Raw genomic sequence first — 25,774 nt, forward strand, 5'->3', positions numbered from 1 at the left:
CCGTCGAGTGAGGAATGGGGGAGGGGAGTCGGATGTAGTGACCACCACTTCAGGTACGCCATGGAACCCAAGGGCCTCCCAACGCCGAAATACTGTGTTCAGAGCCGTGTTTCTCAAGCTCGGCAACTTTAAGATGTGTGGGCTTCAACTCCCAGAATTCTCATCAATGACCATGCTGGCTGGGGAATTGTGGGGGCTGAAGTCCACACGCCTGGAAATCGCTATGGTTGGCCGCCGTGATTTAGAGTTTTAAAAAATCGGCATTAAATCTAAAACAGAAACGCTGGCTGAGAAGGAGGTCATGATAGTACTGCGAAGAGCATCCCTCAATCTCCGCTCATCCTTGTGGAGCTCCGTTCGCACGAAGCGCTGACCTGGTTGCTGAATTCACCCGTTTCCTGGGCTGGGCTACAACACGCCGAAGCAGCAACTCCCCCAGCCTGGCAGGGGGCGCAGAGGCGTCCGCTGAGCCTGGGCCCAAGAAGCGTATTTGAGTGGAAGCCGCCCTTCCCCGCACGAGGCGACGATGGACTCGCTTGTTAACCCGAAGTCCAGGGTCAGCGCCGTTTTGCCCGCCCTCTACACTCCGTCCTTCGGGCTTGCATCAGATTGCGGCGAAGGCCAAGTCCGCACGCGGCCGACGCAGAAGCCCCGCCCCTTTCGGCCGCCGGGAGCCGCCAATGGCCTTCGCGGCCGCGGCGAGCGAGCCAATCGGAGGCGCGACGGGCAGGGGGCGGGGCGGGCTCCTCCGACGGGAGCCGCGCGGGGCGGCGGCGCGTCACTCGGCCGTCGCGTGAGGAGAGGCGGCGGGCGGCCGCGATGCCGATGTACAAGGTGAGGCCCTTTTGCGACGGGTCGGGCCCGGCGGTGCTGGCCGAGCACCTCCCCACCTGCATGTACCGCGTGCGCTGCGCCCACCGCCCGACCGAGGGCGGCGAGGGCTCCGGCCCTTCCTCGCCGCCGCCTCAGCAGGTAGGAGCCGGCCGGCCCTGCGGCGCCTCTCTTGGGCTGGGTGGGTGGGTGGCGGGGGGCCGCCGAGGAAGGCGTTCCCTTCCTTTCCTAGCGCCTTCGCTTTCGGACTGCCGCTCCCATCCTCCCCAGCACCCGGTTTCCGCCCTGCCCGCAACCCACCCCCTTCGGACTACAGTCCCTATCCGCCCCGCCCCTTTTTTCGAGCCTGCCTTTTCTCGTTCCGCCCCTCCCGAGTGTGCCTGGCTCCAGGTCCCATCAGCCCCAGCCCAGGGCGGTGGGAGTTGTGGTTCGAAACCTTTGGCGGGGCGGCCTTCCGCAGAGACCCGTTGGGGCCCCGCGCAGACGGGGTTGGCGAAGGGGCCCCCTTCCCTCGCCCCGGAGCGTCCCCGGATTCGGGTCCGGCTGCCTCCCTTTCGCTTTCCTTTCACTCCAGGCCGCCGACCTGGCCGAGTCGCCTCCCTCCCCGAGGTGGGGCCGGGCCAGCCCAGCCCAGCCCAGCCCGGGTCCGCCCGCTCTTCTGCCGCTTGCTTTGCCTTTTCTTTCCTCTCTTCACTGGAGAACGTACGCTCATGATCCAAAAGGAGGCGGCGGGGGCGGTCCAGAGAACCGCCGCCTCGCAGCAGGGCGCCCGGTGCCAGGGCATCTCGAAGCAGGGTGCAAAATGCGGCTGGGCGGAATGCGGAGCCGCAGCGGCTTAATCGGGAGAGGAAGTTTCTCCCTGCCTTGTTCCCGCAAAGAAGGCCTGGCTGAAGGGAATAGGTGCGGCAGGGGAGTTACAGGGCATCCCTCGGAATGTCCTCCTTCCCCAGTCCTGGCCCTTGTGTAATGCGCTGGATTACAGTTCCCTGAATGCACAGCCACAGCAGGTGTAGCTCCCAGCACAGCTCGGATCAAGGATGGTGAATTTAAACAAATCAGGGGGAAATACGCTGTGTGATCAAATGACACACACATGCACCCCTGGCAGACTTCCACTGAACGGAACGATGTTTATATTGCTGTTTTTATGGTGCTCTGTAAAGGGCCTTGGATTACGTTTTGACCAATGGCAATATTTACATTGGTTTTAACATCAATACATTGCTAATTTTCTCTTTTGATTTTAATGTGTGAATCTGTTTGAGAGTTTATTACAGTTTTTGAACATTCCTCACCTTAGAATGGCAGGAAACGATAGGAAGAGTCAGTGACTGGGTTCAGACATCATAAGACATAATACAGTTTGTTTGGTTCAGATTAGCTTTTTAAAAAAACAGCCATTATGGTTGATTCAACATGGCTTAGCATAATACAAGCCCAGTTGTCACAGTAGTAATGCAAGCCAAGCTCCAGATCCTAAGACAGCTGTACCCATATTCCTTAAAAAATATTTGCACATGTTGTTGAGACTTGACTCCTACATTATGCTGGTGACTGTTTTTGATTAGGAAGCCAGTTTTGAGAAATAGACCCAAGTGTATAACCAAAGACAGTTCAACAGGCAGACAACTTTCAAGGAAAACTTTGACTCAGTTATTTTAAAATCTACAATAATTTGTCGGTAAAAGACGGTATCTGTTAATTCTCCTCTAAATTTGGTGCAAGCTTTTAAGCCAAAGCTATAATACAACAAATGTTTAAGACGACTTTGGTTGTAGTGGGAAAAAAATTGGTGTTCTTTTTCTGTGAACTTAGGGAACTGCATGAGTGGGCAACAGGAATTCCAACTCTTTGTATCCATCTGTTTGGAAGGGGTAATATTTTTTTTCTTCGGTGGTTTTGAGGCTGTCCCCTGGTTGTTAATGCAGCAGTGTATTAAGTATAAGCTAATTAATCATTACTGGATCTGTACATATCAGCAACAATCCCATGTGTGTATTCATGATATCAAATGCTGGTTAGAGAATTAGTATTTTGGATAAGTTCTAATAGAAACCCATTCAATTAAGTGGGATTATGGTACCTACAAAGGGACATCTGAAATATCCAGTTTTGTTCTGACACAATACAAAGCAGCTGAGTGAATGCTAACTTAATTTTCATTTAGGATGAAGTTGATCCAGCACTCCAGGAGCTTGAATCCCGCCAAGAAGAGATTTTGAAACGCTTGCATGAATTGAAAGCTGCTGTGGATGGGCTCTCAAAACTGATCCAGACACCCGATGCAGACTTTGATGCCACTAACATAATTCAAGCTGATGAACATGCTCCTCTGACCGTCAGCTCTGCAGAACTTGATAGTTTACTTGGCAAGGTAAGTCTGGATGAATTTTTCCTTGATTGTTTACATTCTGCCTAGTGAATAATTAGCCAAAGTTGGTTGTTGTTGTTGTTGCAACTTGCAATAGCAAGTTGCAGCCTGACCAAAAGTCCAGATACATTTAGTGATGGTGATTCTACAAAGTTATATTGCAAAAGTATCGACCAAATGGTAATATAATTTTGTCCCAAGTCAACAGTGATGCCAGAGTTGGATTTCAGGGCTTTAAGGAAATGGAAAGTACACTTGATCATTCAAAATTGGCTTAAAAATGAGAGGAACCTGTTTGTTTTTAGTTATTTACAAATAGTTACTTCAGCTAGCATGAGCAAAAAGCGATTTAAATTAAACTGTTGTTAGTGATGAATACCACCTTGTATGTTAATAGCTAGCTAAGTAAAAATAACTAGCCCTTTCTCCTTTATCTGGGAGTGGCATTTGATTCTATTTCCTATCACTTGGTATATCGGAGTTGGTACAAATTTTTTTGTGCAGTTCCTGACCTTTGCAGAATATTATCGCCTAAATGTTGAGTTGCTATTAGTAGTAATTGCCAAATTTTTCCATCTTTGTGCATATGCGATATTTCATGTCTTAACATTGTACGTGTTATAGGATGGATTCAAATGTAGTGGTGCAACAGTACAACAGAACATTGTACTGTTCTATGACTACATATGACTAAATCTGGATCCAGTTCAGCATCTGTTTAAGACAGAGATTCGTTTTTTTGTTTGGGCACTCTATTCTTGTAACAGTCTCAGAAGTCTAGCATTTTCAAGCTCTCAAAGGTGATGGCTGGTTCATCTCTTGCCACCTACAAAAGCCATTTATGTGGTCTATCCCCTGCTTCTTCTCCACAGCTAGTTTAAGCAGGGTGGAAGATGAAGTGAATAGGCAGTGTCAAACTGCAGTTAATCTATGGAAAGATAGTTGCAGTACTAAAAAAACCGCAGAATATTAACTATAACGTGTGGAAAAGCTCTAAAAGAATGGAAATCTCCTGAATAGCTCACTAAAGGCAAGTCTGTTTTAATGCAGGACTATGGCGCTCTAAAGGATATCGTGATCAATGCCAACCCCTCTTTCCCTCCATTATCATTGTTAATACTCCACAGTTTGCTGTGTGAGAACTACAAGATACTTTCAACTGTTCATACACACTCATCTGTGAAAAAAGTGCCAGAAAACCTCCTCAAATGCTTTGGTGAGCAGACAAAGAAACAATCGCGCCATGAATACCAGTTGGGATTTACTTTAATTTGGAAAGACGGTAAGTCCATGGGCATTTATTAATAGCTGCTAGAACTGTTAGAGTTAGCTTATACCATCTTACTATCATAACTCATAACATGAAGATGTATGCTTGGATCTTTGTATCTAAAATGGTTTTAAGTATGTCTCTGCAAGTCAGGATCAGTTTATGAATGAGATTCAAATCGTATTTTTGTTCTTCATGGCATATTTTATAATATGAACTGTGGCAAAGAACACAGGCCTTGCCAAAGTAAGTCTTAAAAAGAATTAATAGCTCTTTACAGTGTAGTCACATTTTATAGGGCACTTTGTTGTACGCCGCCCAGAGCTGCCTGTGTTGAGATGGGTGGCTATATAAATTGGTTTAATAAATAATAAATAAATACATTTACAATAGATTGTGAGAAGATCTGTGATAGGTCACAGCTAGTTATGCCTAATCCAGATATTTTAAAATCTGAGATACATAATTCTATAGTATAATGACATTTAAAGCTAAACCCTGGGCAGCCCACTCCCTCTCCTTAGAAGTAGTAAAGGTAGGCAATGGAGCTAGTGGGACACTTTCCTGTTTTCTTTATTTTCACAAAAATCCTAAGGTTTTCAGGAATTCCCGTTCTTAGAATTGATTATGCGCCATCAAGTCATTTAGTGACCCCACAGATATTTTCCATGACAGTCTGTCCCCAACCTGATCCTTCAGCTCTTCCAATAGTTCCTCCATCTTGCTGCTGGTCGTCCTCTTCTTCTCTTTCCTTCCACCTTTCCCAGCATTAGAGGCTTCTCCAGAGAGCTGGGTCTTGGCATAATGTGTCCAAAGTAGGATAATTTGAGCCTGGTCGTTTGTGAAAACTCTGGGTTGATTTGTTTCGTGGACCGTTGGTTTGTTTTCTTGGCTATCCACAGTATTCTCAGAGTCTTCTCCAACACCATAATTCAAAGGCGTCAATACTCTTCCTATCCTGCTTCTTAGAAGGTAGTTTGAAAATGCCCTTTTAAAGATTCCTTTACCCAGCTAATACAATTAAAATGATGAAATTAACTTGTAATGAATTATAGAACAAGCACACTGCCAGTTCTTACTGGCCTTAAATTCAATCCCTTTGAAGTAGATGCAATGAGATTTTACCTGTGGTTATGAATTGGAGAAATCATTGTTTGAAAAGCGTTGAGGGTACCTGAGCAATGTAGTGACAGGAGGAACTGCACTGATTAGACTCAGTGTTGCAGTGAATACTTTGGCAATGTTAGCTTGGGCTGTTCTTGCTGAATTATTATCTCAGCTATTTGTCATTCTGAACCGAATCTGACAGCTAAGCATAGCTAGCATTATCTTTGGAAGAACTCAAAACACGAAGAGTGGCACATCCATGCACTCCCTGTCTACTTCAAGGACATTGCCTTAGCTAGAAAGAGAATCATAGGGCAGTTTTGATGTAGCTGCAAGCTTTCTAAGGTGAAGATGCACCTTCTGTTGTTGTGTCTGCCTTTTGGAAGGATCCTCCCCCCCAAGATTTGGATGGCCCTGATCCACTTAGCCTTTAGGGGAATTTAAAAATCTGGCTTTCGCTCTAAGTATTGGGCCAGGATGATAACTGAACCCATCTTCCAGGAGATAGTGTATGATTGGTGAGTCTCAGCTTTGTGTTGTTGATACGGTTGATGGGTTTGTTTTTGTTGACATTGGATGTTTTTATTTGCACCATTATTTGGGGGGGTGATCTTTATTTGATGTATACTGCTTGGAGTTGCAGTTGGGTTGGGTGGCTACATAAATCTTTTAAATATGACGCAAGATGGAGAAGGAAAGGCTGAGGTATTTGAAGATGTTTGTTGCTTGCTGTTCATCTTGAGGTATTCGTTACCTGCAGAGCAATATCTTATGTGAAAAATCAGGCTGGCAACCAAGGAAATGTCTCTTCAAACTCCATGAGACCAAAAAGATGTTTAGAATGAACAGCGAATATATACTGGCTCTTCAAATGTCATCAGTGTCTAATACTCTATTGGGATTATCATTTCAGTGCCAAAACCCCAGATGAAGTTCAGCATTCAAACCATGTGCCCCATCGAAGGAGAAGGAAACATTGCTCGGTTCTTGTTCTCCTTACTTGGCCAAAAGCATAATGCAGTTACAGCCACTCTGATAGACAGCTGGGTCGATACTGCCATCTTCCAACTCCAAGCAGGAAGCAATAAAGAAAAAGCAGCAGTTCTGCGATCCATGAATGCAACCCTTGGCAAGACCTCCTGGCTGGTGGGCAATGAATTGACGGTAGCGGATATTGTGGCCTGGTGCGCCCTTCAGCAGACAGGGAGTACGGATGCTGTTCCAGCCAACGTGCAGAAATGGCTCCGATCTTGTGAGAATTTGGCACCTTTTAATTCTGCTCTCAAGTTATTAAAGTAAATTTCTATCCTGTGGACAGGCAACCAAATTCAACGTTTTCTACATCTTATGTTCTGGCTATGAATCTGGGATGTTTGTTGGACGAATGAGATTTTAGAAATAGTCAAGCTGTAATGCCAATAAAGATATCAGAATTGTCTTTTGTAAAATGATACTTCTTCAGCAAGAAAACGAGCCCCTAGTCACTTCATGGACATATCTACGTGGTCTCCTTGGCAAAAATTTGGGCCAGGTTTGCCATTTGAGATGTTTTCCTCTTAATATTCCCACTTAGCCTACAACCCTGGAATCTCCTGGCAGTCTTTCATCCAAGCAGTTTCCAGACCCAATTCTGTTTAGCTTCTTTGGGATTACCCAAGATTGGCTGGTCCTGCTATCTGCTGTAACTACAGCATTTTTGTTAATGTAAGAAACTGAAGAATTTCAGGAACACTTATCTGTAATTTCTGCTCAGTTCAAATGAGAAACATCCACATTAAGACCTGGAACATTTTATATAAAAAAATAGGACAAGTTAATAGTAATACACTTACAAGTACCTTTGGTTCACTTAAACAGGAGAGCCAAGTGGCTTAATTCTGTCTCTTTCATCCCTCTCTTGTAAAAGTAATTTAATTTTTTCTTTAAGCAGTTTGATTTCTTCTTCTTGCTTCATTACTTTCTGCTGAAGAATACAAATGACCTAAACAAAGCAAAGCAGACAATTATTGCAGCCACCCTACATCCAAAATAATACTAGTCCAGGAAGTAGAACATCTGATAGTACAGCATAATTTTTTTCAATGGCTATTCACTTCCTTTTTAAATTAAGAATACCCAGCTTAATTTCACTTAAATTATATTCGTGGTTCACATTTCAGCATGTAGGAAGTGTTGCATCTCAAACTATGTTGGGACATCATTTGTGGGGGAATACTAAATGAAAACCACAATTTACTATCTGGCCAAAGAGTGCTGTCATCTAAGGAAGAATATCTCAGATTCTCCTGTTCTGGCATTTCCCTTCCGCAGCCTTGTCTTGTGGCAATTCCAGATGACAAATGTAATTTCTAATTTATTACAATATTTTGGGATCCATGCCTCTGAAAAAGGAAGTCTTAAAAAAAAAAAATAAGGATATAACTTCAAATGTTACACCTTTTGTCCATTTGGGTTATCAATCTATCTGTGAGCCACACCCAGGAAGCTGTCTTACATAATAGAGGCCCATCTACTCCAAGTATTGCAAAAGGAGCCCCTTGACAGGAACAGATCTTGCCAACGCTTACATTTGCTGAGTTATGGAAGAGTTCACTTTCCAGAAGCTGAATGGCTGTTGGTCTATGTGAGGATACATTGCTGGTCAGCAGCTTCACATATTTGGACTGTATTGGCCATCTTCCACTAAAAGAAAACGGGAGGCTGCCACGTCTTAAGCCCATCAAAACTTCTGTTCTCTCCATTTCTGTTCCAAATGGCTGGAAGAGTTCAAACAGGATGACACCCAAGCTGTACATATCCGACTAGGGAGAAAAGAAATGTTCAGGGTTACAACTCTTTCCAGATTTTAATACAATTTTTTAATATTCCTGTCCCTCAGGATCATTGTTGGGATGTGCACTGTACAACAACAGCTATATAGTGCCTCACACTTGACCCATACACTAGGGAGGCAAATTTTGGCAAAAGCAGAGAGGTGGGCCAGAAACTTTTCCAGGTTGATATTTCCCACTTCAGGCCACCTTGGCAATTTCAAAGCTGTACAATGTTTGCCTTTTAGGCGATCGTTCTAAAAAACTGAGAAGCCCAAATACTTGTACAGATGCTGGTTACTGAGGGGATAACTGGGATTGGACCCACATAGGAAAATGGGACACTCACATCCTGTCTATTCACCAAACACCTGTCATAGCCACTGCAGCCAGTCTGCAATATACCCATTTTCCAGAAGGGACAAGTAAGGATCCTGTGTCCTTTCCTCTCAAGCTTCCAGTGTGCTCTCTATCCCCCTCTAAGCTTGCTTGCTTGGGTGGGTGTGCGTCTGTGTCTTCCTGGATAGGCAGGCAGACTTCTAAGGCACAATACAATCACTGTAATTTTGTAAGGAATAAGCATTCTTGTAAGTCAAGGCACATTTGTCTTTCACACCGCAAACACCTCTTTATCTTTTAAAGAGAGATTGCCTCCCAATATTTTCAAAGCCGATGGCTAAATGGCTTGGTAAGGATTAAAGACTGCTGCTTGCTGTTGTTCTGTTATTTCTTATGGCTGCAAACAATCCCTGTGCCCTACTTCCTTCATGGGAGCATTTGGACTTTCAGTAGTTTTCCATGTCGAGGGTTTCGTGCCTTTTTAATTAGTTCACCTTTAGAATTCTTGGATCGGCATCCTGCCCTTTGACACCTATGCTAAAAAATACAATTTCACAACTGGGGTCCTGTTAAAAAAAGCTACAATTACACTGGAGGTTTGGATGGCTGTACCTTGAAATCATAGTAAGAGCCTTGGAGTTGTTCAGGTGAAGCATACAGGCAAGTGCCTACTCCGGAGGTATGGATGAATGCTATACCAAAATAGAGAACGTTAGCGTTTTTTTAAAAAAATCCAAAATTGCTATCCAAATCAATAACTGAAGCTCTACTGGAGTGCTTTATGGTTACCATTATTTTTCTCTGCATGTAGCAAGTGGGTTGTATCTTCCTCTATAATATCTCTACAGGCTAACCCAAAGTCTCCTATTTTCACATGGTGGTCAGGTCCTTGTAGAAAGATATTTCGGGGCTGTGAAAACAAATGGTGAATGTATTTCAGAAACGTTGGCCCACTTGACGTGTGAAATTTAGATTAACTGAAAATGTTAAAATAGAGCGAAGAGCTAAAGCTATATGCTAACCAGATTCTGGTTGTCAACACCAAGTAGGGGTTCTGACCTTGATGGCCCTCAATGGCCCCTTCCAATTCTAAGTGTCTTTTCCAGTGGTGATGTAAGCCTGAGCTGAACATGTCATCATTGCAGAGGTAATACATCTCTCTGCTGGCCTGAAACCTTTCAGAGTTAGGCCACTGGAAAGAACTATGAGATCATCTCCTAACTGGTTCCAGAACCAGGCAGACGTTGGGCACCATCATCACAAAGGGACAATGGCTCACACATAAGGTTCTAAGCCTCTGAATTTGCTCTGTACCAAGTCTTCTAAACTAGGCATTTCCTTTTCTGAGATGGGTAATTTGGTAAGAAGTCCCTGGAAATGGGAAAGTGAATGGACAGAAGAAAAATTAATTGAAGCAATAATGACCAATGATACATCGATGCTTCAAGATTTACTACCCTCCCATTCAGTCTACCAAACCGTTATCTGCCAGGTAGCCATCTGCCTAAATCTTAAAGACTATAATATCAAGATACATAGAATTTGATGTAGAATGCTCAAAAGCCAGTATTTCTGAAAAAAATGTTTAATTTAGTACAGGTAGTCCCCAGTTTCAGAACAAGTTCTGTTCCCAAGGTCTGTCCTTAAGTCAAATTTGTATGTAAGCCGGAACAGTATTATTGTATAATAGAGGTAGTCCCCGAGTTAAGAATGCCCAATTTACAGATCACCCATAGTTAAGAACTCAGTCTACTGTAGCAAAATTTTAGTTAAATACACAATGATTTGAGTTAAATACCCAATGGTTCGAGTTAATTACACAATACTATTTATACAGTATTATACAATAATACTGTTCCAACTTACATACACATTCAACTTAAGGGCGGACCTTGGGAACAGAACTTGTTCTTAAACTGGGGACTACCTGTACTGTATAAGTAGTAGTGTGTATTCAACTCAAATCATTGTGTATTTAACTTGAATTTTGTTACAATAGGCTCTGTTCTTATGGGTTGTCTGTAAACTGGGTGTTCTTAACCTGGGGACTACCTGTATTACAAATTCATTCCAAATATTATTTATATGTTATTTCAACCTGACTTTTTGACAAGCAGCAGAATGACTCTGCAATCTTATGCATATCTAAAAGTAAGATCCACTGACCCACTCTTAGGATTTAAAGCTAAATGGGACTTAATTCTGAGCTAACAAGCACAAGTCTATGCAATGAGGCTGTAATCTTACACACAAATACATTGGATTAAGTCTTCACTGAAAAAGGGTTCTTTGGCTAATCCTTCAGATATTTATTCCAATATAAATTATAAAATATCTTAGCAGGTTTCCTGCAGAGGTCCCATGCTTTCAAAACAATCAGCAAAATATATTACAATTAAACTTTCTGCAATCAGTTTCTGGGCATTAGTCAAAGTTCACATCAGATTCAGAGAATAAGCTACTATTTGAGACAGTAGAACAAAATGTATTATAAATACAGTAGAGTCCTTCAGACGGACTGATTTAATTAAAGTACATCAAATATGATGAGTTGTTCCAATAGCTTACATGTTACCAACTATCAGTTTTATATCTTCTTTCTCCCCTACTGTCAAAGAAACAGCAAGGAAGGTATGTGCAAGATAATATACACAACGAAGATCCTGAAACGAGGTAATGTCTTACCAAATATCAGAGGTCATAATATGGGATTTGGGAAATGCTTAACAGGAAGAAAATTCCCAACCCCTCTTAAAGGCTTCACCATCAACATTGCCAACCCAAGCTGTTTAGCAGTGAAAGACCAAATTATGGGAAGTCAACTTTGGTTGGTTGGCTGGAGTTGATGATGTCCAAAATATCTAGACAGCGCCATGTATTTTACCCGTACATATTAGACATTACAGTACAGAGAAAAAGGGCTTGCAAAGTATTTATTTATTTTATCCCTGCCCAAATAGCCACCAAACAGCAGAATGCTCCCAGGAGATCCATCACAGAACAGAAGAAAGGAATGATAAAAAACATCTCCCTGTCAAATTGAAGGAGAACGTCAAGACCATAAACAGTTACATGTTTGGCCACCATGATCACCATCCTCTCCATTTAGCTGTAACAATTGGGTGTCATCACGTAATACCGGACCTGCTGAAGCGGGGGGCAAAAATAAACGACAGAGCTAAAGCAGGCCAAACTGCTCTTCATCTAGCTTCAGAAACCCTCAACCAAGAAGCCATTAAAATGTTACTCCGTTGTGGTGCCAAGGTAAACTGCACAACTCCGATTACCGAAGAGACCGCGCTCCATTTGGCTGTCCGCTCCTCTTCTTCCAAGGCTGGCATTGTCTTAGCAGCAGGTGGGAAGTGTGTTGAGCTTCTGCTGCTGAATGGCGCAAATGTGCACATGAAAGACTGGGAAGGCCAGGAAGCCATTCACAGCGCTTGCCGAAACGGCAGAGAAGACATCATTAATCTCCTCTTCAATTATGGGGCAGACGCTAACTCCTTAACGCAGCAGGAGGAGTCTCCCCTTTTCCTATTCCTCGAAAAAGCAATAAATCTAAGAAAGGCCAATGTTCTGAAGAAGCTGCTAAGCCAAACATATCCTCTGAAGCTCACTAACTATGAAGGTCGCCTACCTCAAGTGCTTGGCCATCCCAACTGGGAACCGCTGAAGGACATGCTCCTGCAAGCGTCTTTAGAAGTGTGGTCCTTGCAGGATATTTGCAAATTCAACATCAGGAAGATATATGGAGGAAACTTGAGATATTGGCTCAAAGGGATAATCCCAGCCCAACTGTGGGACTCTATATACATTAACCAAGAGTTCTCATATGCTTCAAAAATAAATGATTTTTGACTGTGTGCAATGTGCACACCAGTCAAGAGTAGGAGAAATTAGGCCCTGTGATGCTAACCAATGTATCAAAAAAATAAAGACTTGGCTTTGTGTTCTGAGTCCATCCACATGAACATTTATTTCAATACAGTGCACTCCATCTGTTGAAATATTTATAAGAAAAATGGGAAGGGATTTCTACCTTTAGAGATGTGCAACAGACATACAGCAGAGCCTTTTTAATCACTATTAGAAGGAATGTAATTATACCTGAACACAACAGAAATTGGGGAAAACTCAAAAACAGGGAGAGGAGGAAATGGCATGCATGGTAAATAAATATATATTAAAAAGGTGTTCATCAGTTTGAAGTGACAGAAATTTGTGTTTAAGGAGAAGTTTCTACTGTTCTCCATATCTAATATGATGCCAATATATAGGTGTTTTTTAATTCTAAATATTTAACTATATATCCATGTTCTTAATGCACTATTTGAATACAGAATTTATAAGCATTTTTTTCTGTGGCATATGTAAGCCACAGGCTTATGGAGCTTCCATAATAGCTTTAAAGGAGTATTTTACTTACTTTAATGTCCCGGTGCATGACTCCCATACTGTGGATATAATACACTCCTTCTAGCAGCTCTTGGAAAATCTTTAATGTCCAGTGTTTCTCAATAGGGTGATAAGAACCTTTAAAAAATGTGGAGTGTTTAATGTTCAGTACTGGAATGTCTTACAACAGCTTGTTAACAAGTCTATTTTAAAACAGTGTTGTTTTAAAAAAAGAAAATCAAGCCAGCGGTCTTTTCAAGAACAGTTGCTTAAACTTTAAGGCTTACTAGAGGCATCTGCTGCCCTCAGACATATGTCATTTCTGGTAGCAATCCAGTCACATAAGGAGGTTTCACACAGTTGCATTTGTATGTGAAGCATCAGGTGATACTCGGTCTAAGAAGAAAACAGGAATGCACACTTCTTTAATGCACCGCCACAAACATGTATAATACTATAGCAAACCTAGGAAAGGCCATGCAGTTCCTAAAAATCAGAACTGCGGCAGATAATTTACTGAAAAATCCTTCCTGCTTTTCCATCCTCAAAACTCTTCTGGGTCATATATGGGGTAGGGAAGCCTGACACAGATGATGCATTTTTGAGGACTGCTTATCAAAAGTTCATATTCACCAACTTCTGAATAAATACACCATCCCTCAACACTCAGACCGTTTCAGACCTGCATGTAAAAACACCCCTCCCCACTTCACTCAAACCACGTGGTTCACCAGGGCTGTGCAAATCCTGAAGCATCTTTTTCACATAATTAGCACAATCCTACTCCTTCCCTTTAATAGTACTTAAAACTATTCTGCAGAAGTATCAGAGCATAATTAAAACATATTCAATATGAATTTGTGCTTACTGTACAGGGCTGATGCCAAGACATCTCCTTCTGCAGATCTTCTTCATCGCTGCGAGAATCACTGGCATTTGCATGGTCCCTATTTTGACTACTGTAATATAGGATTGATGACTGATTTATGCTGTCCCTTAATCTGCTGGTCATGTCATTTTCGCCACTGCTCTCATGTGTCCCTAGAGGAAGTGCGCAAGCATTCATTTCACTTCCTTCAGAGTTTCTGCTGAGAGAATCCTCTGGGCTCCCATTGGCAAAGATAATGGAACTGTCTTCCATTTCTTGAATGGAACTCTGATCCCTGCAAAAAAGCGAAATCAAGGCAGTGAAGGAGACTGTACATCCTTCACTGTCCAAGAAAAAAAAAGAGGGCTTTTCTTTGGAAAAAAATGAGGCTGTTCTTGTGGAATCCTAGAATACGTACTCAGAATTTCCTTGCCCAGAAGACATTTTGAGAGATGGAAGATCCAAGACTGAGTCACCTATAATTGAGAAACAGGACATTTCATAAAGATAATATTATACTGCTGGGTTCATACAAGATGGACTAGGTGAAAATCAAACTGGATTTTACTATGTTTTGCAATTCGTTGGGGGCATTATATAATATGTGAACATGTCTGTTAATCCAGGTTTAAGATTGTAGGTCTGTACCCAAACCATTATCTCACTATTTATTAATACCATGAAACTTTCAAGTTATTCAGCTTTATAAATATAGTGATGAAAGACGAGGAACCTGCAGTCATCAAGAGGGCTGGGAACTAAATTCCAGTCTCCCTCTCCGTTAGCCTTTCTGGCAAGGGCTGATGCCAATGACACTGCCTTGATTTCACTTTTTTGCAGGGACCAGAGTTGCATTCAAGTCCAGCAACATCTGAAAGACCACATGTCCCTATCTCTGGGGTCAGCAACAGAAGTCGTACCACAGTGTAAACAGTACAAGTTACCACGTGTTCTTTTTTCAATATTAGTGACATATTTATTAAGGGTGTAAGCCTCATCAGGTCCCTGCCAAGACACTAATGGAGAAAAACTTAAAAGGATGATTATGGATTATATAGAGGGCGGAATGAAGTTATACTCCCCTTTTGGACCTGTTGGTTGAACATGTTCCATCCAAGCAGTGTGGTAACCTACAATATTAGGATGCTGCAGCTGAGCCAAGACCTTCACTTCCCGCAAGACCTACAAAAAGATCAAAGAGGACTTGTACTTGGCATGGCCAGAGGAGCCACTATTTCCCAAGCTGTCCACAGTGTTGCCTGGGGCCTTTCACTTTTGCCCTTACCCACTAGCGAAAGATGTAACTTCCCCAATAAGGGGACCACAGGCCTAAAGGCACCCCTTGAAAAACTCGGCACCCCAGGCAAATGGTTTGAGTTGGATGATGGGAAAGACTCCTGAAGAGCTGGGCAACGTTTCCCTCCACCCCCCCATGGGCATTCCTCTGGGAATACAACGAACAAATCGTAGGTGGGATTAACGAGCAGGAATTGCCAAAGTGAAAAGTGAGTGGGGTTACCCATTCAACCCGTTTCCTTCTCTCTCTCCCTCCATTCTTCTTCCCGTGCATGGGGGCAGGAAGAGAGTACCTTTGCTAAAAGTCTACATCAACGATTAGCAGAAGTTTTGAAACAAGACCATGAAATAGCAACGTTTCTGCTTGCGGGCCAGAGACTTCCTTTAACTTTAAACATCAACTAACCCCGAGCCGAGAACCACGATGCCTGCCTTTCCACAACGCCCTCGAGCAAACATAAAACAAGCACATACCTTCATGCAATCTCGTTTCGTGGCTTTCTTAATCAGGATTTTTTTAATCGCGTAGAATTGACTATCAAGTTTATTTCTGACCTGAAAGTAGATCAACAGGGCAGAGGGATATAAGAGAAATTTAGACTAATTTCTCTGATAGAGCGTCCTTTTTGCAAAGAAGTTTAATCCAGACACAGTGATTTCAGAAACACATATATAATCTGCCAGATTCAGAATATGGGCATCGGGTGGCAGGTGGGAAGAAACACATCATGTGTATCATGACATAATTGCACAAACAATACAAATTACATAATTTCACTTTTCAGCAAATCCAAACAATCTTGTGGTTTTAAGAGCGTATTCTTGCATCACATTCTATAAGTCTACTCAGAATAAAATCTTAGATATATTCAAAGAAGGCCTCCCAGAATTTCGATCCACCACCAATGAGAATTATTCTCCATTCCATTATAAACAATGATAATGCTGCTAATATAGTCAATTATAAATACCTTATATACTGTTCCATATCCTCCTTTTCCGAGCCTCGAAATCTCATCAAATTCATTAACATAGCGGGATGTCTGTGCTTCAAAGAGGATTTCATTTTCCCTAATTTTTAAAAGAGCATATTAATAGTTGCTATATACAAATCAGCAGTGCGAGAACAATCACCAACAGACAAATCCACCGTAGGACTTCCCGTCATGGATAGATGAGCAAAGTATGGAAGTAGGAAAGACAGTATCTTTCAAGCAGGAGAAAAAGATCAGCTGTCCCTAACTGGAGGCCTTCTAGATGCACTGCCCTGCACTCTTACCGCTCATCACTAAATAGAAATATCAGTGCAGCTTGGGAATCTAAATCTGTGGAAGCAGGGCTGAAAACCAGGAAGTTTTGCAGTACTTGACCCTGTCTCTACACATGCAGCCACCATCCATGTAGAAAAATATCCAGATTGGTGACAGCCTACCAGGATCACACTGTTGATTTATATCCTGCCTTAGACACATCTCAATTTTTCCAATTCAGACAACGTGGGAAAATTCTCCCTTCGGAACAGAAACCAAAAGACTTTAGTCTCTTCTTGGGATGCCCAAGACTTTTACATTACATGATTTTTGATTCCAACCTGACATTAACCTGAATTTTATATCTGCAATGCAGGAACTCCAGAAACCAGTGCTGAATGCACTTCATAGAGAATAAAGCTCTACCAAGCAGTTTTAAAGTCAATGTGTTTAATAAAATAGGCAGCTGATTTAAACATTACTCACAGGGATTTGAACACGTACCTGTTTCTGCAGGAATCACCAAGACCAACTTCCTACATAATACAAAGAAAGAAATGTCACAGTCGGGTTCAGTAACAAACGCGCAATCCAAAAACAAAATCTGATTAGTGAAAATAAAACGAAAGCCAAGAAAGCAAAAATCAGCAGCCTTTAAGCACAAATGTTAATCCAGCAGAGAAGCCGTTTTGAGCTTCTTTTCCAATTCCTTCTTATTCCTATTCTCCAGGTATTTTACAAAACCGTACCTAAGGAAACCGAACATTAAAAAAAAACAAAAACTACACACCTTTTCTGGTCACCCAACGGATCAGATCCATGGTTTGAAGATCTGCTTGCAAAGCAGAGTTTGCATTAATTGTGCTTAATAGGAATAATAAGCTGCTCTGAACCACAGTTGCCTTTTTAAAGTCTGAAAGCTGAACCCTCTGTTCAGAGTTTTTCTTCAACTCCCAGGATTCCCCAGCCAGTCCCAGCCAGCCCCCCGCATCTTAAAGTTGCCAAGGTTGAGAAACACTGCTCTAGTTTATATTCTACCATGCAGTTAATATAGCCTATCGTTTGGCATGACATCCAAATGAACCGGAATAATGGTGTTTTGTTCCCTCCTCACCCTCCTTCAGCAAAATAAGATGCATCAGCTGTAATAAACCCACCAAAACCACAGCAGTGAACTGCCAAGATTCCCCATTTTGCACGAGTATTAAAAGAGTCATCCTGGACTGATCTGAAACCCCATATGGTGTGCTAGCATGCTTTTAATGGACATGCCGGGAAGCAGAGAGAGAAATACCTCACTGTGTATTTGCTTGTTGGCGGCTTTCATTAGTTCAGTAATAGCTCGATTATGCTGCAGTCGCAAACTGCTGAATTCTTCACAGACGGCGAAATCGGAAAGCAAGCGCATCTGAGTAAATGTTTTACAGAGTACTGTATGAAAAAAAGAGAAGGCCATTTGAAAATAAACCTAACACTATTCAATGCTTGCGTTCATTATGGTTTTATGGCCTCACTCTACTTAAATTGCTTTTATTTCATTTAAATTATGTTTACAAGCCCCGGAGGGTGGCTTCAAGAATAATAAAAAGCCAGATATTAATACAACTAACAATTATAATAAAACTAGCCTCATCCAGCCCTCCAAATCTAAAATCCAGTAAATAATAGCAGCTAAAAACCATCAGCAGGTAAATAAAAAGCAACTTAAAAGAGAAAAACAAAGGGAAAAGCGGGGAGGTTTTAAACTTCCCTATAAGACTTAAGGCTTAATTGCTCAGGTAATGCACTGCAGAGGAGGAAGGCCAGGTCACTATTAAAGGGCCCTTTGTTACAGTGCTGTTGTAACGTAACAGTAGACAAGAGTAAAGCTGGAAAAAAAAATGAACCCACAATGATACATTCATATAAACTGAAGCCCACCACCTGGCATGTTGTGGCAATCTGAGTATCTTTAAATATCTAAATACAGAGACATGAAGTACCTATTTAATCTATACAACTTTAACCAATCAAAAGATCACATTTCCCCATGTCAGGAGCTTTGAGGCCAAATGTGTGTCTTGGACTTCTGCAAAGCTTAAGATCCCCCTATTTCATACCTTCAAACCTGAAAAATGCAAAAAAAAAAAAGGGGGGGGGACATAAAATACAAAAAATTTCAGTCCAACCCATGGGGTATCATTATGACATCACTGGCCACACCCTCAATACAGCTGTGGGCGGAGCAAATGGCAAAGTATATCTGCAGGGCCGAAAAAAATTGCCACTTTAAGTATGGACAAAGAGCGTCTTGAACGTGTTGATCTTTTTATTCTCTACCCTTCTATTTAACATGTTTATTGAATGTAATAAAACTGAGATCAAGCGAATGCTGCTTTTTGGTGTTACTCTCTGGGAAGTATTGTCCCCAGTCTATTCCACAAGCTCAATTCAAACTCTTCACTAACATTGAAACAAACGCCTCGAACGTGTAGGATCTTGAGTGTATATGTGGCAAAGATGCTCCAGCAGAGAAACTAGCAGGAGCTGATTGGCAAATGAGGACGTGATGTTCATTAATTTCTGGGAACCATTTGCACCCCGAAATTCAGTGGGCCAGTCAGAATCTGAAAAAAAAGAAAGAACAAGAAGGAAAGTGGATTACGTCTAATTTGTAGTACCTTGAAAATAAGATCTAAAGGAGTTTCAAATACGTTGGGCTGTAGTGTAAAGAACCCAGATTTCTTCAAAGGCCATTTGATTTTCTTCCCCCTTCTTTCCGTACCCTTTTGAGAACAGATGGAAACTGTGAGGAGTGCAGCAATAATCCATTATTTATCTCAGCCTCCTATCGACGCCATGGAATATCAATGCTGCAAAGCTGTTTTATGGCCATATGAAGGTGCAAGACCCATGTTCATAAGAGAAATGCTTTGTTTTCATGACAAATGGGATGTAATAAAGATGCAATCCATCTCTAGGGCTATATCAGCAGGGTTGCTTTAAAAAAGCATGTGTGTAGGAAGCAATCATCCCCAGAATTATTATACAGTCTATAAGTAATACATGTATTGTTATATGGACAAACTGTTATTACTCATTTATAAAAAGCTTTATTGCTCTTTCCATCTCCTTGTTTTATATTTATGGTACGAGCTACAGTAGTTATAACATTTTTAATAAAGAAAATGTGAAAGAAAAATATAGATTATCGCATACGATAATTTTGCCTGTGTTTATCTGTGTGCGGACAACTAAATTGATTCCGTCTCATACAGAAATACTATAGCAAGAAATTCACATGCAACTTGTGAGTATCCACCACATGTATATACTGCAGTGAAAAAATACTAACACAACTACATTGAAGCTTTTGGGCAATAGGTGATTTCCTCCCAAGGTGTGGAATTCCAATTCCCGTTAATTCTCATCCAGCCTAGCCAGTTATAGAGAGCATGGGATCTGTAGTTCAACAATACCTGGTCACTCAGGGGACCCATTCCTCCTCTATTCTACCCTCTAGTTATCACATGATCCCTCTTTGCACCAGTAACCTGCAAGTTCATCTGGTTATTTACATCATTACTATTATTATTATTACTACTACTACTACTATTACTATTATATTTTTATCCTACCTTTCTTTATATATTTTTGGTCAACTCAAGGCTTTATCTTAGGATAAATCAATTCTAAACAGGAAATAGCTTAACTGCTGAAATCCTTGTAACTCTATCCCTTTCACGCCAATCAATGTGCTAAAAATGTTGTGAGATTTATGCCCAGCCATAGAATTTACTTTTGAATTGGTCTGGGCAACCAACCCAATATCTGTGCAGCAGACCTGTTTTTAAGCAAGCATAGTTCAGAATTCCAAAGATCCTAGTTTCCATCTGAAGTAACAGAAATGACGCTGATGCAATGATACTGCAAACCAAGTCACAAGGCCCCTTCAGAGCAATGATGAAATAGCACTTTCCCTCATCTGCCTCAAGGTAAAGAAATGAGATCCAACCATGTGAAAGTTCAGCCATCCAATATCCTTCAACACTTAGGCTATAATATCTCAAATAAGGTTCTACAAGGAGAATATTTCCAAAAACAGAGAGGAAAGGAAAAATAAAAAATGGCAACAGAATTACATGGAAAGTAGCCATTTAACTGAAAACCCAGAACCCCAAAATGCCTCTTCCTTGTTTAGCAAGGAAGATTTTTCCCCTCAGGCAGAACCGAAGGAACACTAGCTCACCTCTCATTCTGAATTTTAAATCTCTGCCCAGAAACTCTGAACTGGGAAAAATGCAAGGCTTCCTATTTTACTTTTTTTAAAAAAATACACATAATTTAGCATTTTTAAAAAAGGTATCTTCTTTCCAAAGCAAGGCTGTCAACCTGCACAGCTCAAAACTGTATTTTCTAAGTTCACTTTACTTCACAGAGGAAATATATAGATGTAACAAATAAATTATTAAGCTATCTTTGACTGTTCCACTTCCTACATCAGGGGTAATACCTTAATATTCCAGCCAAAATCTTGCATGTAGAAAACTAGCATGTTAGGGAAAAGGCTGCAACTGACCTTATCTTCCAGCCCAACCCTTTTTCTAGATGCAGGTAGTTTCCAGCAAAAAAAGCATTCAAACAGAAATTGAACAACCCAGGGGGGAAAAATGCATATGGTCTCTCATGTGGATTAAGTCTCCCAGGTGAACTTTACCACAAAGCTATTCCCTGCTCAGGGGCACTCTGCTAAGTGTGTTTTGCAAATGTGGAGGTGGGTGGAGAAAATTGATTCCATTCCTGGAATTAATTAGCTTTCTTATTAGAGGCTGCAAGTAGTAATTTGCACTTTATTATGCATCATTTGCCTCCATCTTCCTCCATCAACTTTGTAACCTCCTCTTGTTGAATGTCAGATTATAAAGGCTGCCGGGCAGGGACCTTTGTCTAATCCATTGAACAAAACACACTAAAGAACAGGGGAGGGGGTGTCCTTGTGTCACCTAATGCAACTCACAAAACACTAAACAATACCCAGAAATGTAATTATTATCTTGTGGGTCTATTTTTTTTTGCATATCTATATTTTTGTTTATTATTTGATTACTTATTGTTAATCAATAAGTAATTAGTTACTTATTAATACATTGACTTATTATTAGTTGCTTTTTGTCATTTGAGGCATTACTAGTATTGCTTTTATCATGTCACTTTGTTGTAACTTGCCCAGAATCTTTTATTATTGCAATAATAATAATAATTAATATTGCAATAATAAAAGATTCTGGGCAATTAATTATTATTATTATTATTTGGGAGGGCTACAAAAATTGCAAAATAAATAATTTTCTATGGGTGTACACGTGTGGGTGTATATTGACACACATACACACAATTGTTTATATGCACGCACAAGTTATAGATGCATAACTATATATCAACTTGACCTATGAACTACAATTCATACCTGTATTATCCAGTTAAGACCCAGCTGTGATAATGTACAAGTATGATATCTAACCCATTTATAATCCAGAACTACATCTATAATAATCTAGAATTTTATATACTTATATGTTTAAACATACACATCTTTCTCTCAAATAAACGTATTTTTATATACCCATCCACTTACAATCCACAACTGTATATATAATAATCTAGGCTTTTATATACATGTATGTGTATATTTATGCATACACATATATCACTAAAAAAAATCTCTTTATGCAACCCACTTTACAATCCCCAGTGCATACATAACAATCTAGGGTCTCTTATGTATACATATATGTATCAAACACACACACTCTCTCTCGCTCTCTCTCTAAAATAACCATCTTTTTATACACCCCCTGCTTCCAATCCACAATGGTATATATAATATTATCTAGAACGTTATATACATGTATATTTATACAGATACATACCTATATCACTAAAAAAGCCATCTTACACACCCCTACTTACAATCCCCAGATGCATATACAATAATCTACACACACACATACACCTCTCTCTAAAATAACCATCTTAGACACCCCCGCTTACAATCCCTAGTGGCATATATAATAAACTATATAAAAGAGACCCTAGATTAGTATGTATGTACGTACGTACGTACACACACACACACAGGTATATATACATTTTATTTTATTTATTTATCATATTTATATAACCGCCCATCTCACACAAGGTGACTCTGGGCAGGGTACAACAATAAACATTCACATTCTCTCTCTCTCTCTCTCTCTCACACACACACATATATACACGTACTCTCTCACACACGTGTGTATATATGTATACATATATATAGATATATACACACACACACATGTATATACATGCCGTACTGTACATACACGCACCCCTCTCCCTCACGAATAACCACCTTTTCCTCCCCCCACCTCCAACCTACTCACCTTCCCTACCATCGACACGCGCGCACGCATTCCCACACACACGCACACAGACACCCGCTTTCCGTTCCCGCGCTCGCCCTCCCTCCCTCCGGGGCCACGGCGAGGCCGAGGGGCCCCTTCCCGCCCTCCGCGGCCCTGCAGAAAAGCCCGCCACCCCGGCCCCGCGCACCGTCGAAGGGCAGCTCGGCTGCCGGCTGCTCCTCGGGGAAGCCGAGGGCGGCCCGCGGCCCCTCAGCCCGGCCGCCGCCGGCCTTCCCCCGCCACATGGCCGCGCGCCTGCTGCGCCTGCTGCTGCTGCTGCTCCGGAGGCCCGGCCCGGCCCGGCCTTCGCTTCTTCCTCGCGCCAGGCCCGCCCGGCTCGGCGGCGCCCCCTGGCCGTGGCCGCCCCCGGCCGCGCCCTCCACTACACGGCCCATGGTCCGCACCCCGCCTCAGGCCCTGGGAGGTCGGGGACTGTGGTGTCAGGAAGGGCGGCCACCAAATGTTGGGGATGAGGGTGAGGATGGACTCGGGATGTGGCACTGCATGGCCTTGGATGCTGAGGCGGAAAAGCAGAACCTGGTGGACTCTCTGCCTGCCACTGAACCGGGTGGACTCTCCCCCGGCGACTCCACCTGGTGGACTTTCCTTCTCTCAGTGAACCTGCTGGATTCTCCCTGGACTGAACCTAGTGGATTTGCTGCCTGTAATTGAACTCGGAGGACTCTCCTCTAACTGAACCTGGTGGATTCTCCATTTGCAATTGAGCCTGGTGGACTCCCAGCCTCTAATCCAACCTGGTAGACGTTCAGCATCTAATTGAACCTGGTGATTCCCCCTGTAACTGAACCTGGTAGATTCTCCATCTGTAGTTGAACCTGGTGGACTTTCAGCCTCTAACTGAACCAGGGGATTCTCCGCCTGTAATTGAACCTGTTGGCCTGGAGCTGGGGAGGCATTAACCGGCCAGACCCCTGAAAACAGGGCCTCAGAGTCAATGCAGGCGGCTGCAGACATGGGTCAGACAGTCAGATCCTGATCTGGGGAGAGGCCAACCCATAAATACACTGCCACTAAAGAGGGCTGAGCAGAGGAGATCTGCAGGACCCCTTGAGAGAAGAGGATTCAGATCCTCTCAGTAAAGCCACACCAGGATCTCTGGCTGGACAAGAAAGCAGAAAACTCCCCGCTTTCCAACCTGCATTCCTGCAGCTTCACTTCCAAGTTCCCGGATCTGTGGACGGACCTCTGGTTTGACCTTGCACTCCCATCTGCAGACCCTTCTCTGCTGTAGACCCACAGCCAGCTTCTTACAGGAGCCAACCGCCTTTGCCTGTTTCCAGCCAGCAAACCTTCTTCCCTGTTATAAGCTACTGGCAGAAACTCTAATCTGTAAAACTAAGACATACTTTACCTCTTCCTCTGCTCCTGTGGAAGATTTAGGACAAACCCATGAAAGCTTTAAGATTTGCAAATTGCCTCGTGCTGTTACCAATCTACGACTTTACACAGGATGGGAAGGGGAAAGCATTCATTGCTCTGCATCAGCAGCATTTCATGCCTTAGCCCTCTGCACTCAAGTCTATTTACTCTGAAGTCCCAGTACTGAACTCGGGGTGATTTACACCTTCCCACACATGCATCTTATGTCCACGTTTATGTCCCTTCCGCATAAACATAGGGTAGACAGACTCAATTTTCTGATCTTGGCTGGTCTGGAGAAACTAAAGAGGATCAGATCTGCTTAACACTTGGATGGAAGCACACCAAGAAATTCTACAGGCTGTAGGGGAAGGAAGGAAGGAAGGAAGGAAGGAAGGAAGGAAGGAAGGAAGGAAGGAAGGAAGCCATTTCCATTATTGTTGTAAAAAAAGCTGCATGGGCAGGATTATTCAGGATGGAGCAAACTAGTTTCAAATTTTAGGCCCCTCTATCAGTCATTTTGTAAATTATTTATTAATAATTGACATATTCACTCTCCTGTGCATCTTCCTTCAGACATTAGTCCCTTTATGTTTAAGGAAACATATTCTCAGGTAATAGATTGACATATATCTATTATTCAATAAACCTCGGTTAAAGTAAACATGGATTAAACCAAAACACTTGTACATGTGTCTTCATACATAAGTTCTTCGTAAATAAGTTCCAGTGGCTGCGTTCACGTGACACACTCAACCACATACTGTACTAACTGATCACATTTTACCCAACTTCTTATGCCATGCCAGACAGTTAAGGCAGCTTATGGCTGGTAAGTTGTGGGTGCCCAAAAATTAGGTAATCAAACATCTGCAAGCACTAATGAAGTAAACATCAGGTAATGAAACATCTGCAAGCAAACCACCAAACTCAGAAACCACTAAGGATTCGCAGTTCAACCCTGAACTACAGATACTGTATTCTCTTCTATTGCAGCACTAAGGACTCCCATAAAATTAGGTCAGATGAATACACTGCAGGTAATTCAAAAGCATTTTCTCGCAAGTGAAGGATGCATAGGAGCAAAACATATATTTGGAGATGTTTCTAAAAGCCAGCTCATGTCAAAAATGAGAAATGAATATTAGTGAGAACAGCTAGCTTTATTATCATTTGCATTTCACTGAAAGTAATAAATGCATTCCCGCTGCTAACATAGCATTCAGATCAATTATTTTATTTAAATTCGGATGGGACCTTACATGATAAACCTATGCAAAATTAATCCCATTAAAGCTCGGTGAGGCTGGTTGCTGCTGAATTTCATCCATGATGTTCTGGATGTATAGTTTTGGATCTGGTAGAAAAGAGGCTTCCTAATTTGTATGGGTATTCAATAGGAGGTCTAAAAAAAGCCATATTTTACGCA

The 25,774-nt window shown here is 42.0% G+C and overlaps 3 protein-coding genes across 6 annotated transcripts; 2 read left to right on the forward strand and 1 right to left on the reverse strand.

Moving 5' to 3' along the window:
- Window positions 1-677: 677 nt before the first annotated feature.
- AIMP2 (aminoacyl tRNA synthetase complex interacting multifunctional protein 2) lies at window positions 678-7,017 on the forward strand. Of its 2 annotated transcripts, none has more exons than XM_088148068.1 (4): window positions 678-834; window positions 2,999-3,205; window positions 4,253-4,484; window positions 6,493-7,017. In XM_088148068.1, exons 1-4 carry the CDS (start codon window positions 820-822, stop codon window positions 6,876-6,878), a joined length of 840 nt encoding a protein of 279 aa, XP_088004194.1. In that variant the 5' UTR covers window positions 678-819; the 3' UTR covers window positions 6,879-7,017. The 2 variants fall into 2 exon arrangements, with proteins under 2 accessions (XP_088004194.1, XP_088004193.1); XM_088148067.1 differs by having other exon boundaries at window positions 685-972.
- EIF2AK1 (eukaryotic translation initiation factor 2 alpha kinase 1) lies at window positions 4,496-23,472 on the reverse strand. 3 transcript variants are annotated; one of them, XM_088148064.1, is made up of 16 exons: window positions 23,114-23,472; window positions 18,985-19,143; window positions 17,832-17,968; window positions 17,042-17,073; window positions 16,259-16,358; window positions 15,762-15,842; window positions 15,073-15,173; window positions 14,410-14,466; window positions 13,992-14,286; window positions 13,411-13,519; window positions 13,155-13,261; window positions 9,518-9,638; window positions 9,341-9,420; window positions 8,147-8,380; window positions 7,418-7,560; window positions 4,496-6,333 (listed from the first exon to the last, which is right to left on the reverse strand). In XM_088148064.1, the coding sequence occupies exons 1-15, from the start codon at window positions 23,358-23,360 to the stop codon at window positions 7,429-7,431; spliced, it is 1,992 nt and encodes a 663-aa protein (XP_088004190.1). In that variant the 5' UTR covers window positions 23,361-23,472; the 3' UTR covers window positions 4,496-6,333; window positions 7,418-7,428. The 3 variants fall into 3 exon arrangements, with proteins under 3 accessions (XP_088004190.1, XP_088004189.1, XP_088004191.1); XM_088148063.1 differs by lacking the exon at window positions 4,496-6,333 and having other exon boundaries at window positions 7,070-7,560; XM_088148065.1 differs by lacking the exons at window positions 4,496-6,333; window positions 18,985-19,143; window positions 23,114-23,472 and adding an exon at window positions 18,520-18,932 and having other exon boundaries at window positions 7,070-7,560.
- On the forward strand, window positions 10,077-12,698 carry ANKRD61 (ankyrin repeat domain 61). The gene is given in 4 exon segments (XM_088148178.1): window positions 10,077-10,220; window positions 11,346-11,401; window positions 11,689-12,573; window positions 12,575-12,698. Coding segments are annotated over 4 exon segments (1,209 nt in total).
- Window positions 23,473-25,774: the final 2,302 nt, after the last annotated feature.

Source organism: Python bivittatus, unplaced genomic scaffold, assembly GCF_059951505.1.
Source record: "Python bivittatus isolate LINGU-HERP-01145 unplaced genomic scaffold, Pbiv_v1 ctg000560_np1212, whole genome shotgun sequence".
In the NCBI taxonomy this organism is placed as follows: Eukaryota; Metazoa; Chordata; class Lepidosauria; order Squamata; family Pythonidae; genus Python; species Python bivittatus.

What these genes read in the sequence shown, in the direction of transcription:
- EIF2AK1 (XM_088148064.1), bottom strand. Translation starts at nt 23,360, where the DNA reads ATGGGCCGTGTAGTGGAGGGCGCGGCCGGGGGCGGCCACGGCCAGGGG. An exon ending in GAGGGCAGCAGATGCCTCTA is followed by an intron (nt 13,262 to 13,410) that starts GTAAGCCTTAAA and finishes CATTTTTTAAAG; the next exon opens with GTTCTTATCACCCTATTGAG. An exon ending in ACATGCAGAGAAAAATAATG is followed by an intron (nt 9,421 to 9,517) that starts GTAACCATAAAG and finishes ATTTTGGTATAG; the next exon opens with CATTCATCCATACCTCCGGA.
- AIMP2 (XM_088148067.1), top strand. Translation starts at nt 820, where the DNA reads ATGCCGATGTACAAGGTGAGGCCCTTTTGCGACGGGTCGGGCCCGGCG. An exon ending in CCTCGCCGCCGCCTCAGCAG is followed by an intron (nt 973 to 2,998) that starts GTAGGAGCCGGC and finishes ATTTTCATTTAG; the next exon opens with GATGAAGTTGATCCAGCACT. An exon ending in TACTTTAATTTGGAAAGACG is followed by an intron (nt 4,485 to 6,492) that starts GTAAGTCCATGG and finishes TTATCATTTCAG; the next exon opens with TGCCAAAACCCCAGATGAAG.